Source organism: Rhea americana, unplaced genomic scaffold (assembly GCF_003343005.1).
Source record: "Rhea americana isolate MKP2758 unplaced genomic scaffold, rheAme1 scaffold_66, whole genome shotgun sequence".
NCBI lineage: Eukaryota > Metazoa > Chordata > Aves > Rheiformes > Rheidae > Rhea > Rhea americana.
Genome location: NW_028186823.1, coordinates 1,909,845 through 1,927,303, shown reverse-complemented (window position 1 = coordinate 1,927,303; position 17,459 = coordinate 1,909,845). Strand labels below are relative to the sequence as shown.

The 17,459-nt window shown below is 45.2% G+C and overlaps 1 protein-coding gene across 2 annotated transcripts in view; it reads left to right on the top strand.

Moving 5' to 3' along the window:
* LIMS1 (LIM zinc finger domain containing 1) overlaps positions 1 to 17,459 on the top strand; it is a 76,323-nt gene that overhangs the window by 3,821 nt on the left and 55,043 nt on the right. The window contains exon 1 of one of the 2 annotated variants that reach the window (XM_085320844.1): positions 1,113 to 1,320. The exons of the other annotated variant lie outside the window; for it this stretch is intronic. Coding sequence (XP_085176970.1) covers positions 1,313 to 1,320 — 8 coding nt within the window. The 5' untranslated portion in view covers positions 1,113 to 1,312. Of the gene's footprint in view, positions 1 to 1,112; positions 1,321 to 17,459 lie in introns of those variants that run through there. 2 annotated transcript variants of the gene reach the window in all.

The following is a 17,459-nucleotide window of genomic DNA, read 5'->3' as shown; positions in this document are numbered from 1 at the left end:
TTTTTTTTTTTGTGGACAGGAAAGACCTGTCTGTGAAAACAGTCAAGGTACTGTAATTTGTGTGGCTGGTTCAGTGTACTTCTACAATTCGTTATGTAGAAGTGTTTAGTTAAATCTGTCTCACCAACTGGAGATGTTGGTGAGTTCCTCTGGGCAGAAATTGGTGGTCAGTCTAGTGGCAAACTATTTATAGGCAAGTGAACCTCTTGTCTGCAATCTGAAAACTTGTTCCTGTTTAGGCACTAAAAAGTACCTAAATGGCGTGTTTTTGAGCATCGTAGAGGTACGCGATAGTAAAACCTTATTACTGTCCCCTCAACGCATGAAAATAGTGTTACACTAGGACTRTCACCCTGTGTGAAGTTTTATGCTCTGTTTTTCATGTTAATTGTTTTTTCTTGAATTTTAAGCAAGAAGTCCTTGAATTCAGRCACTGATCATCCTTTATTCATCACCTTTTACTGCATTCAAAAAATACCAGCCACCCCTACAGAATTTGACAGGGAGATGAATGCTTAACCCGTGTTGGTTTGCGTTTAGGTTTCAGGTGGCTCCGGGCTGCCCCAGGGCTGGGGAGCGGGACGGGAGCCGCCGCCGTGCAGGGACGAGGCACCGGCAGCCCCTCTCGGAGGGGCAGCGGCCCTGAGCRCTCGCTTCGTTTCTCCTGGCACGCTCAACTTCCAGTCTGGGAATGAAAAATACAGTTTGGCACGCCATGCTGGAAAGCCTGCCAGGCAGCGCGGTAAGGAGGAACGCGGTCCTCGCAGGCTCGGAGCTGAATCAGCAGAGCAGCCTCCACTTGCAAAATCCTCTTGTTTTGGTAAACGCTCTRTTACGAGGAACTGCAGATATGTAGGTACATATTTAAGTTTGTAGCTTTGCAGATGAGAACCGTGCGCTTCTAAGCTGTGTTGGTAGCAGAATAAACTTGTGTTTTGTGGCAGAGAGAGAAGCTTTTCCTTGTGAAATGTGAAAAAGACTGGAGACAATATATGACCAGCATTTGCACTTGATTAAGTAATTTATTTTTACCCAGGCCTGCTGGTAAATGAGCTGCCATTCGCTCAGCAGGACCTCCTTCCTCAGATCCAGGTCCGCCCGGTTTTGGGAAGTGGGACAGACCTTGCCTGCGGCCAGGAGCTGTGCCGGGGCTGTGCTCCTTCCCTGCGGCAGTGATGGCAGAAGAGTTTTAAGCGAGTGTCGGTCTSTGTGGCCGCTGGCAGGAGGTGCCCMTTCCCCATGTCTCATGCCAGCGYGGATGCTCGTGTGGCTGCAGTGAGCTGRGTCAGGGAATTGCTCCGGTTGGAAACTCATGGCTAGGTAGGTAGATGCATAGATTTAAACTTGGGTCTGTCTTGCTTGGGATCAGTTCCCCAACCTTATGAATGGTGGTGATGTGAAGGAAGGAGGCACGGGAAGGAAGTGGAAATACCCATGTTCGTGGAAACATGGAGCGATGCCCGACTGGCCGGACCATGTAACCGTGGCTTTGGAGAATGATGTTAAATATGGGATTCCTATGAGGAGATTTGGGATCCAGCAGGACCACGCAATGTTTATTTGTGGTCTGGACAAAGAATGGAGGCTGCATTTGAATATCCCTGGTGAGAATGGGGTGCTACCATGCTCTAGCAGCCTGGGAAAGGGGTCTGCTGCTGGCAGATGGTTCAAAGAGCCCTGTCTTAAGGGAAATGCCTCCCATAGTGGTTTCATCATTGCTATCGCAGAACTAACTTGCACAAATTCAACTTCAGGGGAGGGAGACCCCGTTTCTTGTCCCCGTGACAAGTAAGTGCTAGTCAGAAAAGGGATGAAAAACAGCAGCRCATCCATGCTTGCTTAAATGTATATCTGTTGGCCTTTCATGGCTTCATAGGAAATGTTCTGAATCCACTGCTTTCAAGTTTTGGAGAAACTGAAGGCTTATCTCTTAGAGTGCTGTTTTCTGCAACACTCTAGTGTTACTGAAAAAAAAATGCAGTAAGAGCTCTATCCCTGAGCTTTTACGGTCTAAGTCCAACTGTGCATAGAGACAGAACTCTGGGAAAGGCAGCTGCTAGCTAACSTGGCTGCTTTCTTGCTTCTCTCAAGAGCTGTGCTATGGAGACACYGCAAGCTATTCTGTGAAAGAGTATTTTGATGGGAGTTTTCACTGAAGTCAGTGAGGCCAAAAGAAGTGTGAATGAGATGTTTCTGACAATTGCTGTTACGGTTTTAAGCATCCTAGGGAAAAAATGTTCTTTTCCTCCCTTCTGTGTTTCATTTTATATACATATGCAGTTGCAAGATACAGGTAATATGSTGGTTATATTAGAAGGGAATTGAAGAGGATAATTTTAAAGTGGTGKTGTTAAGAAAAAGCTGACTTCCGAAATCTTTGTAACTGCATTCACATTTTTTTCCTTTTTGTTGGCCAGCTTCAGGAAATGAGAACATTCTTTTGGCTTGTCATGCCTTAGTCGCTTTATGTATACTTATATATATATATAWAAATATGTTAAAACATCTGGAGATGTTTGTTTCAGGGAGGTACTTTTTTTGTATTAGGGTATCTGAGCTTTAAATGCTTGCACACAGTTTGATGTTTCTGAAGTTTTCCGTACTCCTTTCATTATAAGAATATATGTACTGCTGTATGGAAACTCTGGGGAAGTATGCAAGTAACATATGGAATGTTTGAACAAATAAGTAAAGCCTTTAAAAGACAGAATTTGCAATTTTTTTTCAAAAATTTAATTATTTAAGCTATTAAATGTCAGTTGCGTCCAAATCTGTCAAGCATCAGCCAAGTATATTAGAAGGARAAAAAAAACACACAAAAGAGGTGAGCAGGAAAATTCTAGTAGCTTTTTTCTCGTTCTTTTTTTTTTTTTCTTTTTTTTTTTTAAGGAAGTAATTAAAAGATTGTTATACCCATCTCTGCTGCTCGGAGACTGCCACACAATTGGCTTTTGTAGTGCTCAGAGTGAGTGGCAGGGTGTCCTGCCGCCTCAGCTCCGGGGTCACCCGGGGACCGTGAGACCTAGTTTAAAACAGGGGGGAAAAAAAAATCTATTTAGTTTAACTGAAGGCCAAATGTTTTGCTTCTGTGTCGGGTGGGAGAATTAGGAGGGAAAAAAAAAAAGTTTCCATCCTCCGCTGTTTAGCAGAGCTGCACTGAAAACGGTGGGAGACCGGCAAACGAGGAAGCCGCTCGTGACCCCGGCAGGAAGCAATAGCGGGGATGGCTGATGAGTAAAACAGGAGAAATATCCCCCGCGGGGCTTCTCGAGCCGGCGCGGCGCGGCCGCGGGGGAGAAGAGGGTCTCTGAGGGAGCGCGCGCCCGGCTGCGGCACCCCGCGGGGGAGGCAGGGCCGCCCGGTCCCCCGCCGGCGGCCGAGGAGCCCCGTGGCCGAGGAGCCCCCCGGAGTCCCTCCGGCCATCCAGCAGCGTGCGCTGAGCCGCCTGGTCCTCGGCGGGGGGACCTCGGCCTCGCGGGGGGAGGCCCCCGAGCGGCTAAACCTCGTCGGCGCGTGGGTGCTTTGAGTGACGGCACGGAGCGAAGCCTCCTCCGGGCCGGGCCGGCCTTGGCGTTCGTCGCGGTTCCCCGGTCGGACGCCGCAGCGCCGGGCCGTCCCTCGTGCCCCCGCGTGGCCCTCGGCGCGGCGTGCGGGCGCGAAGGACTGCCCTGGCGGGCGTTCGGGGCCGCTCTTCCTCTCGCGGTTCCCGCTAAAACTCAGTTYGGTTAGGGGCTCCGATAAGGAGCCTCTTGGCGATTAATTGTTTCGGCTGTATCCTGGCTTGCTTGTGAATTCCTTTGATCTTTTATTGTCAGCGGATTATAGGGGAGTGGAGGGAATAAAAAAAGGCTTGCTTGTTGAAATAACAGCATAAATATGGTCTGTGGGGTACGCGTCGGAGTGCTTATCTTTCTGAAGAAGTCCACCTCTTTTTGCCCCCTTAGTATGCTCGTTTGCCATGCTGTTCAGAAGAAGCAGTGCAGCTTTTATATATATATATATATATATACATACACACAGTTTGTCAAAGAAATAGGAGCGCATTTTTTAAAATAATGAAAGGTCTGTGAGGCTTGTTGTTTTGGCGCAATTCCTGTTCACTCAAATGTTTCAGGTTTGTTAAAAGAGGAAAAGAAGGAAGGGAGGAAAAAAAAAAAAAAAAAAAGCAGCCTGCTGAGCCAGGGCAGTCCCTGAGGTAAACTCGTGGATTTGCCGCAGTGGAATGAATCCCCTTCTGTTACAACCTGTAGCAGTTACAATTTCTCTTTTTCGCAGAGAAAAGGCTCCCTACTTCCCCGGGCATCCAGCTCACGTGACGCCTCTTATTAAATTACGCGTTAAACTGCGTTCGAGGCCGAGCCTGGAGCTCGGTGCCTTACGGCTGCARCACCGAGCTGTCGGTTTGTCGTGTTTATTTTTGGAGTGCAGGGCAGCGGGGGTGTGTTTTGTACGACTTTGCAGTCAGATGAAACAGCAAAGGAATGATGAAGTATTTCCGGCGGCTAGGTGCAGTGAAGAGGCAAAGTCCAAAGTTTCCAGTCTTTGCGCAAGACTGGCTGGAAAAGCTGTGTGCCCGGTAAGGCGGTGCGGAGGAGCTGCCGCCCTGAGCGCTTTGGTTGGACCTGAGGGGAGTCGGGGAGTTTCTGCGTTACGCTCCCGGCGGCGAGGAATATTTGAGGAGCTCAGCTAAGGCCGCCAGTGCTCCTCTAGGGGAGGGCAGTAACCAGCTGTGCAGGCTCCCCTGTGAGTCAAACCCAACTAAGCAGATGCTTTTGTTCGTGCCTGTTACCCCTTTTCCAGCCTGAWKTTTTTTTTTCCAAGAGGGTTTTGAGGCAGGATTGTATTGAATTGATTGCTGGGCCAGGACTTCATTTCAAAAAGCACACAAAAAAAGAAATAAAGTGCTATTTTAAGTGTTAYGTGTTAGCAGTGTTGCTTCATTTTGCTGTGGGTAAGGCTTTTTGTGCTTGTGATTGTTTAGCTAATGGAATGCAAAAGGAAATAATTTCAATCTCTTATGTTTAATTGAATCTGAGTCACAAATATAGAAATCAATATTTTTTTATCATTACCGCACACAGATGGATAAACAGTGCAGTTAAGATCCTTGATGTTACCCGTGGGAAAATTTCTAGAACTTGATACGATGAGAGAGGCTCCAGGAACAGTAATACTCCATTATTGCTCAGATTTCATGACAAAGCTTTCTGCTCAACTCTTTTTATTTTATTTTTTTAATAGTTTTGTGAACCTTTAAGAGACATTCAGGAAATTTAATGCTGTTGCACAGTGCCGTTGTCCTGCTAGAGAAGTTTCAGGATAAACAGAATCTCAGGGTAGGAAGAACTGTGAAACAGCGTTTTGGTGACATCTGAAGTAAAATGGATTCGATCATTTTATCTGATGGATTCTGATGTTCTTGAGTAGCTGTGTAGTGGTTTGATTAACGTAGTGGATTTGACGTAAGTCCTTAAACGTACGGTTAAGCGCGTGCTGCGATATTACTTCCCTGCATGTACAAAAGTACTCACCAGAGTATTTCCCTTTGCAGAGGGAAAATTGCGGGGAAGGCGGCTAGGTTGAAAGTCACTGCGTGCGCGTTGGAGCTGCTGCTGGTCTAGCAGCGAGCGCTCCGATGGGTTGTGTGGTGGTAGCACGGGCTGTCGGGATCGTCGCTCCTCCTCTCCGAAAGAACGAACGAAGGCGGTGGAGATTCTCTTCTGTYGTGATAGCCGTGCAGGCGTCGAGGAGCGTGGTGGCACTGAAGTCAAGCAGGGGATTTGTATCCTGCATGTTGGATAACGTTCTGCTTTCAGTTCCTATTACAGTTGTTTATCGGTGCCTACCACCATGGTGGGGAGATAATTTAATGTAATGACTGAATCCAGGCCATCTGGTGCGTCATTTATCCYGCTTATTGAAAAAATGTTTGCAAAATGAACGGGGCCATAGTTCCAGCTTAAGAGATTTTCCAGCAAACTTGGAAAAAGTTATCCACACTGTGTTTGTGGTTTAAATAAYGATGTTCTTGTAGCTGGTCTTGAGGATGCAAGCGAGACAGGGTCTACCTGAATTAATTATAAGAAAATTCATAGTTTGTCACGTGCTCTTCTGCATACGGTGGAAATATACTCTAAGGTTCAAGAAGCCAAAAGTGTTCATGCCAATACTTGGTATTTCAAATTGTAGCACTGAAGGTCCTATTAGTGCTTGAATATAAATGCTGCRACGTTGTTAGCATTACTGCATTTATTGAAAACTTTTGTTTCATTTGCTTTTTCCTTTATAATATGAACAGAAATCAAGGAAGATGAGTAGCTCATAGTGTTTGTCTCAAATATTCTTCCCTTAAATATTAAAAATTTACAGAAAGAAYCTTTTTTATTTTAACTGAAATTAAGAAATAGTGCAATATATTTACATTAAAATAATTGAATTAAATTCTTTAGTGTAGTAATACTTTATATACCTGATCACACAGAGCGCTTAAAATCCTGAGTTGGCACGTCACATTTCCTGCCTGCATTCACTCCTAGAATGAGTGACTGACACAAGTGTTAAATTACTCTTCTATATTATTCTTTTTTTAAGMTTTCTTCCAAGCTTTACTATCTCTTTATTTGAAGTGTATTATTCAAATCAATGGAATAGGTAAGAAGAATGGCAGGGAAAAAAAATGCAGTATTTTCTTAAGTGATTGTACCACAAATTATTCCATAACTAAATCTTAGTTTGGTGTGTACAAGCAAAGGTATATAAATAAATACAGGATGYCTTTACTTAAATCTTTTTTTCTAAAGTAAGAAATATGTCAAAAAGAGTTACCATCATTTTAAGCCTCTGTGGCAATGGTATTGCATCAAAAATATTGTGTTGAGCTGTGCTTGACTTCTGTCTGTTGTCCTCACAAATTGCTGTCACTGGCGTTTTTTTCTTAATGATGGAAAGTTACAGCTGCTTCTTGGCAGGATAACTCTGCCAGTATTGTGATAGAAGCCCGTGGCATTATAAATCTGGGCGAGAGGAGGAGTGGGAAATGGTTTCTTGGTAGAAGTTATAGCTGTGATTTCCAGAATCCTGCTGCCAGGCATTTCAGGATGTGCTTAGCAAACTGAAGTGCCCACTTCGCTCTTTAGCTAAACAGTAGCTAAAGTTTGTGCTAACAAACGCGTGCTTTTACAGAGGACAGCTTTAATACTTCATCAGGCTAAACAGCAGCAGTGCCTGTATTTTCTTCTTGAGCATGCGGCATGAAGCCATGCGATTAACTAATTGCACTGACAACATATTAGAGGGGAGAGAGAGGAAACTGCAACTAAAATCAAGATTTTTTTTTTTTGCTTATTCATCAGTTACCAGGAGCCAAACTGAGGTCATTTCTGGCTAAGTGGCTAACATGCTACTGCTTGCTTCCCTCTGGAGTTTGCGCTACAAAGTCTCCTTCTGAGCCACCCCTCTGGCTGTGTCTTCAGGAATGTGAGACTGGGAACCCAGTGAGAAGAGGGGTCAAACTGCCCTGCAGCCGCCCGGTCGTGCAGGAGCATCTTCTAGGAAGGCAGAAAAGTGTCCACCCCTTGAAATTAAAAACCGTGTGGGAGGGAGTCAGAAGGCTTTGTTTGCATTTCCATGTCAAAAGGGAAGCGAGATGGACCACCAGCAGCCTTTTGTGTTTTTTAAACAGAGCAGCCTTTGCAAAGGAATTTTAGAATTCAGGTGGTTTACCTCTTTTTTTTTTTTTTTTTTTTTTTTTTTCTCTCTTCCCTCTTCACAGTGATTTGGAAATACCGGGAAACATGTTCTTGTGTTTTAAGGCAATTCCCCTCCCTCCTTTTATTTTTTTTAAACTCTACAAATGTCAACGATGTCAGTTTTGTCTTCCCTGCCTCCTGTAACTGGAAGATTTGAGGCTCGCCTGTTGGGGGTGGATATACATGTGTCTTGGTACTAAACCATGTGCGAAYGTGCCCAGGTGCTGTTGGTCCTCTGTCATCCCTTTTCATGCTGTCGTTTCAATAGCTTTTCAGACAGATGARAGTTTTATAACCTAGGCAGGATCTGGATTTCTATTGGAGAATATAAACCGAGAAAAAGGAGGGAAAAAAAAAAAAAAAAGAAGTTTTGCTTAAAAAGATTGTCCTGACTTATCTTGTTGCCAGCTTCTGTTACAGATGTTGAAAATGTTACCCTTATACAGGTGGTTTTCCATTATTCAGAATCAACTTGCTTTAAAATCTGTAAGTGATATGTTATTAACTTCACTGAAAATAGATTAGTGGAGTTTTATGACAGTTCCTCCCAATTGCATGTATATTCTCTATACAATTCTCTATTTATAGAAAACACTATATCAATATAATGTAATATTTAGTTACCTTGGGCATGTTTTTAAGTACACAGAAATACCTCCTCAAGCCCTGTTTTGATCACTTGTTGCTTAACGTTTCTGCTAATACATGCAAACGTTAGTAGTTAGAGAGATTGGCTGATTCTCTGCTGATGAATTTCAGTGAGGCTCTTCCAAATGTCATTGAACAATTGAAATTTTGTAGCTCTGTTCAGTGGGGCTTGGTTTAGATACAACTGTCCATAAACAGAACGTAAATGGCCAAATTAACCAAAACACATGATAGTACTTGGAAAATAATTCCGTAGTCTTTGAAACCTTGCTTTTGGACATCAGGCATAGAGATGAAACTAACTTGTTGAGTTGGCTGTGTCAGTATGGTACAGTACCAAAGGTTGGTTTGTAACCCCCCAAGCCATAACTTCCCGCTGTTACTTTCTTAATCTGTTGTTCCTCATATTTAACAAAGAGCAACTGTTCACTAGATAAATGGGTATAAYGCGCTTGCCCAGTGTTACATGCGTGTGCCCATAGATAAATGCCTTGAATTGAAGGTATTTTAGTTTGGATTTTACACTTGGTAAAGTATATCTCGTGTAATTTTCGTCTTGCTTATAACCAGTAGGGCTGTTTCAGCTTCTTTCATACGTAAGATCTGAATTTAATTAAAAAGTATTTGTTTTATAATATGATCTAATGGTTTTAGTCTTGCCATTTTSTAAACAGATCTTGACAACACGGTTTTGTTAGCACGGTTGAGTCTGCGTTGTTTGGCAAACTGTCATGCTCAGTTAAGTATGAGAAAGAGAGCGAAAGTCCCGATCTGTAGACTGCTAAAAGCTGGTCAGTGGGGGTCTGCTTGTTCAGAAGATTGGCGCCTAAATGATGATTTTGTTTGTCTTACACAGTGGAGTATTAAAAGGTCAGCRTGGGAAAAAATAACTTTGTATAATGCTGAATGTTAAGTTACAAAGTGGAAGGTATYGTTTTGTTTGCACGCTTAGCCCTGTGGCTTGGACCCCTTGCTGGCGCTCATGTAAACTTGGCAGGTGACCTGCGGGTGGTTCTTTCAGCTTCAGTGCAAATGGTTGCATATGCTAACCAAGGAAAAGGTGCCCTTTAATGAGAGTCATAACAGAACCTCATGTGAGCTCTGTGGAGCGAATTCTGCATCAAGTTTGTTATCTTTTTTAAAGAGAGCTTGGGTTTCAGTTTGCAGTGGGGTTCCTACAGTTAGGTGGAGTGCAGGCGCACTTGGACCTTCTGCAGCTGAAACCCCTTGGGTTCCTGGTGGTCGGCCTGTGCCCTTTGCTGCAGGGCATGGATGGGTCAGTTCGGAGAAGCAGCTATCTGTGCTGCAAGCTGGTGGTATTTTGCAGTAGCTTAAAATTTAAAAAAGCCAGAACACCAGCTCAAGAAAGGAAAAGTAGGAGAGAGGTGTTAGGCTTTCTAACACTGATGATTAAGTGATGTGCATGAGTAAGACTGCAGCCAGGAGGACTGTATTTATACATCAGCTTAGCCAAGGTGATTTTAGTTATTTACTTTGAATCCTACGAGCAGAAGGTCACCGCAATGTCTGGCAAAGCACTTCTGTACAGAAGAGAATAGAGAAGAGAAGAAACACTAATAGTTGTAATGTCTCTCGCTGTGGTTTCTAAGATGTCTGGTTTATTTGAACTGCTTGTTCAACGTTTCTTGTATTACTTTGCATTATAGCAGTACTTTTCAGTGATGTTAGAAGCAGCGTATTGGTGTTTAATGATAAATTACTATTTCTGTTCATTTGGTGTCATCTCCTGCTCTCGTTAACCAAACTTCATTCTCAACAACCATAATGATTTACCCATTAAGTTGCCGAAATCATGATTTGCATGTGTGTTGTGTTTGTGTTCCTAATGAATTTAAGCAAGGCAGGTGACTTCTGCTGAATGATGTGTACTAGTTCTGGCTACTCAGCAGTACCTATTTTCTTCTTTATAAATACATGTGTGTATAAAGGGAATGGTTGCAARCCCATGTTAGGACAGAGGGCACAGGAGCAGAACAGTGGCAACTAAACATGGTATTAAACAGCTGATTGCAGTACTTTGATGTTGCTGGCTATGGACTAAAGCCTCAATTTCCACATGGCAGGCCTATAGAAAGTGTGTCTTACAGAGATCTCCTGCGTGCAGTACTGCAGTAATAATGTTCCTAAAGGTGAGGGGTGGGAGAGGGAGCTCTTTGATTATAATGACTGTTAAAAGCAGATGAAATGAGCTGCAAGCCCAGCAGAACATCTCTGCTGCAAGATGTCTCTTCTCTCAGGCTTGTTTTTCAGCCTTGCAGCCTTCAACGGGAGGAGGACTGGGATGARGAAGCAGCTTGGTTCATCCTGGTCTCTGTTCTCAGGTCAGTCGCAGGTCCAGTCTCCAGGCATAGCTGCTCCCTTAGCTCTTGCAGTAGTAGTCTAGCCTCACAGTTGTTTGTAGAAATGCTTAGATATGGGAGGAGAGGAGGAAAGGATCTTCCGAAAAATGATTTGACCAGCTTCAAGTCTGCACGCTGTTTGTTTGTTTTACCTGTGTTGTTGGTTGGAGGGCTTCATGTCCGTCCAAGGGATCCCCCTTACCGCTCTTCAGGTAGGACATTGTGGCTTATGTGGCCTCTTCCTGAGTACTCTGAAAGGGTGAGAGATGGTTGACCACAAAAAAGTGATGTCTGCTTGGGAGGTTTAAAAGCTTGTTCTTTGCCCAGTAATTGAGGAAAAAAATGTCCATGAAATGCCCAGCTTCACGTTTAAAGTCAGCCAGCTGTTTTCTAAATTGTTTTTTGAGGGAAGGTTTTGGTGATCTACTCAGTCATCCAGGGAATCCAGACTTCTAAATTTCTAGAGTATGTTGTACATGGCCTTGAGATTTAAAATGTTATTGCAGGAGTACGAGCTAGTGTTTTTAGGTATGCTGTGTTCTAATTTTTCTAAGTATTGGCAAATTTCATTTACACAGCCGTAATTCCTATACCAGTTTCTGAAATAAAACATTGTTGGGGATGTTCAGGGATACGCATTACRTGCAAAGTTGCTTAGACATGGTTTTATACCCATTAATGCTGAATATTTGTCCTACCATCCTACTCAGCAGGACAGACTGGCACCAACGCTATTTCCGTAGAATTGGGCAGAGCACGCAGTCCAGAGTTTCTTGAGGCTGTCAGTTGTGGGAGAACTGATGATGACATTATACTAGTAGATTTTATCACAGAGCAGGTCACCTGTCAATGTTTTTAATAAATCTGACATTGGAAATGAAGTTCCAACAGTACTCTGCATCGGGTTGCTTCAGCATTTTAGATAATGTGAAATGAGCTATACATCAACTATGTTGTTGAACTATGATTTCAAAGAGACTGTAGCTTGMTGAAGGTCAAAGAGCAGAGTCAGGAATGGTATACAGATTTTGTTGTTGTTGTTTGGGAAAGAGAAAATTTAAACAAACACAAGCAGCAAACAAGCACAAACTGTAAACAGAGGAAGCCTTTGCTTTACCAACTCTCGTGCTTGAAAGAACATCAGTAATGGGTGCTCTTGAACTAGCATCCATCTCCTGCCTTGGGAAGATAAGATTCATGTTTCTAAATGATGTCTCTTTTCCAATCCCCCCCCCCTTTTTTAAATAGCTTCAGTTATAGGTTGATTGGACTGATTTTTCTCTATTTGGGAAGGTGCCTTTGAGCAATCTACAATCAGGCCAATATTAATGTAAGTTTAGAGAAACCTCCTGCACCTGAGGTAAAAGATGCTGCTCTGAATCAAAATGTGTGGCTTTCTGCTCAGATGGTGAAGATAGCGTAGAGGAGTCCCACCAGTGGTGTTAATGCCTCCCTTTGGGTAGATTTGTGCTCTTTGACATGGTTGACATATATACATTCGTTGAGATTTTATTTTATAAATATATTTCTATTGTACTTAATCCAAGTACAAATAATGTATTAATGAAGATTTTCATAGCTGAAGGGAAATCTACTGGAAATCCTGTGGCTGATTTGACCACAAGGGAGGTTTTATTTTCGTTTGGATTTCTTCCCTTTTTCCTCTTATTTCCAGTACCTAATTACTGTTCTCTTGTTCCTGGCACTGGTGGTTAGAGCTGAAGGCCAATTTCATTTTCCTAAAAGCTTTTTGCATCTCTAGGTTGAAAAGTCAGGAGGTAGTCTAGAATTTAAAGGAATTTTGGACTGAGCCATCTTGTTCTTCATGGAAACTGGATTTAATTTGCAGTTTTAGTTACAGGATGCATCAGAGAACTATTAGTTTTAAGATTTCAGTTTTATTTTTTCCTGATAAATGTGAAAGTTTAGTGAATATTTAAACCTGAATTTATAACCTACTTTTTGTAATGATTCTAGGAACAGAAAAAAAGGCTTACAAATCCCATTTTTGCAGTCACTGTGCATCTAAAGCTGTTCTCAGTGATTTCAGTAAAAGTTCAGAGGGATTACTCCAAGCATCTTTTTGAAGGCTTTCACACTGGTCTCACTTCCATTTCACACAAAATGTGTATCATGGGCTTTACAGTAGCATCTCTCTGCCTGTCTTTCTGGCTGTATCACTGCCTCGAATCCATTTGCTGGAATTTCACACGCTTTCTTTTCCAGCGTTTACTGCTAACCACCATGTTGGTCTCCGTTCAGTGCCGCTGTTGTCCCCCTTCCTGCGGCTGCTTTTTCCCAAGGTCTCCTGCTGAAGGATGCGCCTGGAGTTGCGGGGGGCTCCCGCCAGAGTCTCACACAAATCCCCACTGAACTGTTTCGTCTGCAGCAAAAGCAGGGAGTTTAACTAACTTGAAATGCCTCAAAAGCAGAGCAGCCAGGACCAGAGATACGATGTGGGATAAATTAAAGTACATGTTCAACATCGCATCTATTACTTACTTCTCTCTTTCACCTTTCTCCGTTTTCATTTTAAGCATTTAGGAGAGGTCTTTTCAAGTTTTTGTAATTGCCCAGTATATTTTTGAAGACTTTTGTATAAACAAAAAAATAGTCAAAGAAGGTATGCGTTAAAACTTTAGTTGTAGTAAAAGGCGCTATTGTGGCATTAAATAGCATGTATCGCCAGCCCCAACCTGGCCTCTCCGCTGTGCCTCAACCTGCGGGACGTTTTCTCTTCCCTATTTTTATGTTCATGGTCGGGGAAGGAAGAAGGATGGCAAAAAACCTCCATGTTGTCCCCCGTCACCCCTGCTCACAGGCTGGACTGGCAGAGGTGTGCTGCCTGCACCGGCGGGTGCACCCTGCCCCTGCTCTAAAACGTGGGCAGCGTCGCTCCTCCCAGCCCTGGGCTACGTGGTCCTGCCGCTTTCCGCCTGTAAATCTAGCATTTGCGCGGTTGCAGAGTGAAAGGGAATAGCTTGTCGATTCAGCAAAAGCCGAACCTCCAGGATGAAGGAAAAAAAAAAAATAAAGTGGGTATCAGTGTGCCGATCTGACTTGCTGGGCAGCCACGTAATCGTGGTGCGTGTCGTGACACCGGGAGCGGAGAGGAGGAAACGTAAGCTGAAAGCGGGTCCTGCTGCTGCCGTAAATCACGGGAGCAGCGGGTGCAGCCGCGATGCTGGCGGCCCTGGTGCCTGCGGGAGCCCAGCCCAGCCCGGGGGCTGCAAGGAGCCAGCCTGGGAACTGGCTTCGCTGGAGCCTCTGCAAGAAGATTTACTTCCGCAGCYGAGCTCTCCTCCGTGAAGTGCGGTGTGGTTTTAAAAAACAAAAAAAACACATCCTCTACATTTTTTTTTCCCTAACGTTGAGGGAACCAAAATTGTTTTTCCAAGTATGGTTTCAAATGAAAAAGCTTTTCTTTTTTTTTTTTGGTCAAACACACTAGTGGAAAAATTGTTAAATATTATTCAAAGGTTTTTTTGTTGTTCCCCCCACACACCCTTGGCTTACTCTTTACTTTGGACTGCTGCCTCATTTTTCAGTAGTAGACCAGAGCCTGTTTGAAAAAGGTCTATTAAGCAAGCAAAATAACCTTTAAAAGATTACTTCTGTACTCTTTTTATACATTAACCAAAAGGGAAACACCTTACACATAAACACAGGATTAATAGTTGCATATTATTGACACTGTCATGATCTAAAAATGGTAATAAAATGGAAGTGTTGGCACTTTTTTGCCATCCTGAATGAATTCAGTTGTATACTGTATTCAAAATAACATGGCATCCTTACAGCTGTGTCTTACTTAGAAAGCAAAACAGTAAGTTTTGGAAGCAACTATTTGTTTTATTTGAATACCTAGTACACAAAATTAGCATTTACTTATGTACAACGTGGAGATTTTGGTGTCTCCTGCTAATTCTCATGTTCAGAATAACTCATCATCGTGGTAATTTGAAAGAAGTAATTTTTTATTTTTTTTAGCTGGATGGTTGTAGTGTTTTCAAATGAGTCTTGGTAAATTKTGAGCATCTATGGAAGTCTCATGTTAGAGCACGTTTCTTTCTGGGGCTTACATTTTTCTCTTATTCCTATTGTTGTTGTATACATGTAACTTAGTGAAAGGGAACGATTAAGGAAAAAATAAGCATTGAATTCTAAGATGAGAAGTTCTGGTACTGCCCTAATCCTTCCACATTTACCTTGTTTTCCACGCAAATAAAGTTGTCTGTACCTTACCTCACATATGCAGTTGCAGGAAAAGAAAGTAATTAATATTTACATGCTTTTCTGAGTACATGACATTCCACTGAACTTGCTATTTTTAGGGCAGTTCAAAGTAGATAGAAGGAGAAACTGGAACGTCTGTTGTCAGAGGAAGCGGAAACGATGTGCCAAAAATCCCKCTACAGACCGGTACTGAGTTTAGACCTTACTGTTTTAACTGTTAGGGCTTTTCGAGGCTACAAGGTGACGCCAACTGCGTTCCTCATCCGAGGCTGGCCGTTTGCATGCAGAGCGCGGTGCGTAGTTGCAGTCCYCCCGCGGCTGCATGTCGAGTCCCTCCTTTCTCGCCCCCGTTCTTTCACGGAGGGCGTGTGGCTGCAGAGGCTCCTGCAAGCCTTCYCAAGGGGAAACGCTTCTGGGAAGTACCACACCCCGCTACTCCAGCGAGGGCTTGCGCCCTTAGTTAATTTTGGTTACATCTCTCGCTCTTCCCCTCCTCCCCASCCCCGAGGTGCGSYGCKCCTGGGAGCGTTTGGGGGGTGGCACTGGGATAAGAGCTTGCACGGYGGGGTGATACCAGAGGGCAGAGGACCGTCGCTGTGTCTGTATCCCTCTTTAATCAGTGTCCGTGTAACTCGCAACGGCGAGTTGTCCCTGTAATCTTCTCTGAAATTGAACATAATAATAATAAAAAAAAACATCCCTCATTTAAATCCAAACGAGTGTGGTTATCTCATCTCCTCCAAGTCRGCTGAAGACAGCTCTTAAACCACTGCAGTCTTTTTGTGTGAACGAATGCGTTTCCTCTGCTGGCTGTGCATGGGCCCTCAGCTTTTTTCCATTAACCTTCCCCCAGCAGAGCCCAAGAGCAATGTTTTTTCGCATTTGGTGGCTTCCTCAGGAGCCATAACTGCACAAGGGTAAAACTTGATCCGTATTTTAGTCCCTACCAAGGGAAGCGTGCCATAGGGGAGCTGCCTGAGGAGGCCTTTCCTGGATGTTGCAGAAGACTGGATGAAATATAAGGATGTGTCCTCCTGCTACCCCGCTCTCGTTTTCTTCTCCTATCTGCTTCACGGTTTGCCCGTGGGTCTCTTCAGTTAGTATCGAAATGAATCGCTTGGGTGGCAGCGATGGCCTGCTAGGGGTCGGGGTGCGGACCCCACRTCCGTCGCCGCCAGCTGGTGTCACCTAGCTGATGGCAGAGGAGTTTCTCCCGTCTTTCCCCCTGCCGCGTGTGCCAGGTGAGTAGGGCTCCGCGAAGCCCAGCCCGCGGCAGCGGCGGCCTTGCCCCCTGCCCGGAGAGAGGAGTCCCGCCGGCAGCCGCCCCGAGCTGAGCACCACCGCTTCTGCGCCTCGCTGGAGGTGGGGCTCGCCCAGCGAGGAGGAAGTTTGCAGCCTGCCGTTAATACGAACGCGGCTGTTTGGTCTCTTTCTTTTGATTTGAGTGGAAACTGGTAGTCTCCGAGCGCGGGCAAAAGAGCTTATCAGCCGTTTTCTTTCATAACGTAAAACGCATGGTATCCGGTGCCACGTTTCGTTTAGGCAGGCTGGTTAAAGGAAGGAAGTGCTCAGGGCTAAAGTATTACAGGCTGGGAAGCGGCATGACTAAGAGTGGGGGCCAGCTCCCCGGGGCAGGGGGGGAGAGCATCGCGGCCCGGCCTGCCGTGGTGCTCGGGTCTGGGAGGYGGGAGGTGGGGCTGGCGGCAGCCGCCCGCCCCGAGGGTGCCCGCTCCTCCGGGCGCCCCTTTCCTCTCCAAACAGCAACTCCTTGGCCTCTGGGGAGGGGAAAAAAAATTAGAAAAGAAAATAAAAACGAGAAACGCGTGCCCGGGCGCTAGGGAGGAAGGTCTCCTCCCGTCAGCGCGCGGCCGCGTCCCCAGGGAAAGCGGTCGCGGGTCGCCGCGCGCTGCCGTGCCTCGGCCTTTCGTGCTGTCGCCTCGCCGCCGCCGCTTTGCGAGGCAGCCACGGCGCGGCTCCTCTCCCGGSCGGCGGGGCGGGTGGCGAAGGAAGACGGGCCGGGGGGGAAGGAGGCGTCCGCGGCGCTCGGGGCGGCGCGGGTGCGCGCGGCGGCCGCGCCGAGGAGGTGAAGCTGCGAGAGCTGCCTCCCGCTTCCTTCGGCAGCAGGCTCAGTTTGGACGGACTCTCAGCTTTGCTCGCTTGGATTTATTGCTTCAGTCGCGCTTCCCTGTTGCACGCTTCTGGAGCGGCAGGCCGCAGGCGGAGAGGAAGTAATCGGCCTCTCTCRCAGCTTCGTGCAAGCATATAGGCAAAGCAAGTCCGACTGACATCTCTTGTCTGGCTGTGCCACCGGGCTGGCTTGCAAACGGCAGAGTCCTTCAATCTGACCGGCAGCTGGGTTGCAAGCTCAGCTGAGGCTGGACTTGAGTGCTTTGCTCCAGAGCTTTGCGTTTCTTATCTTTTTGTTTTGTTTTTTCCTGCCTGAGCTTTCTTCCAGGCAGCAGGCAAG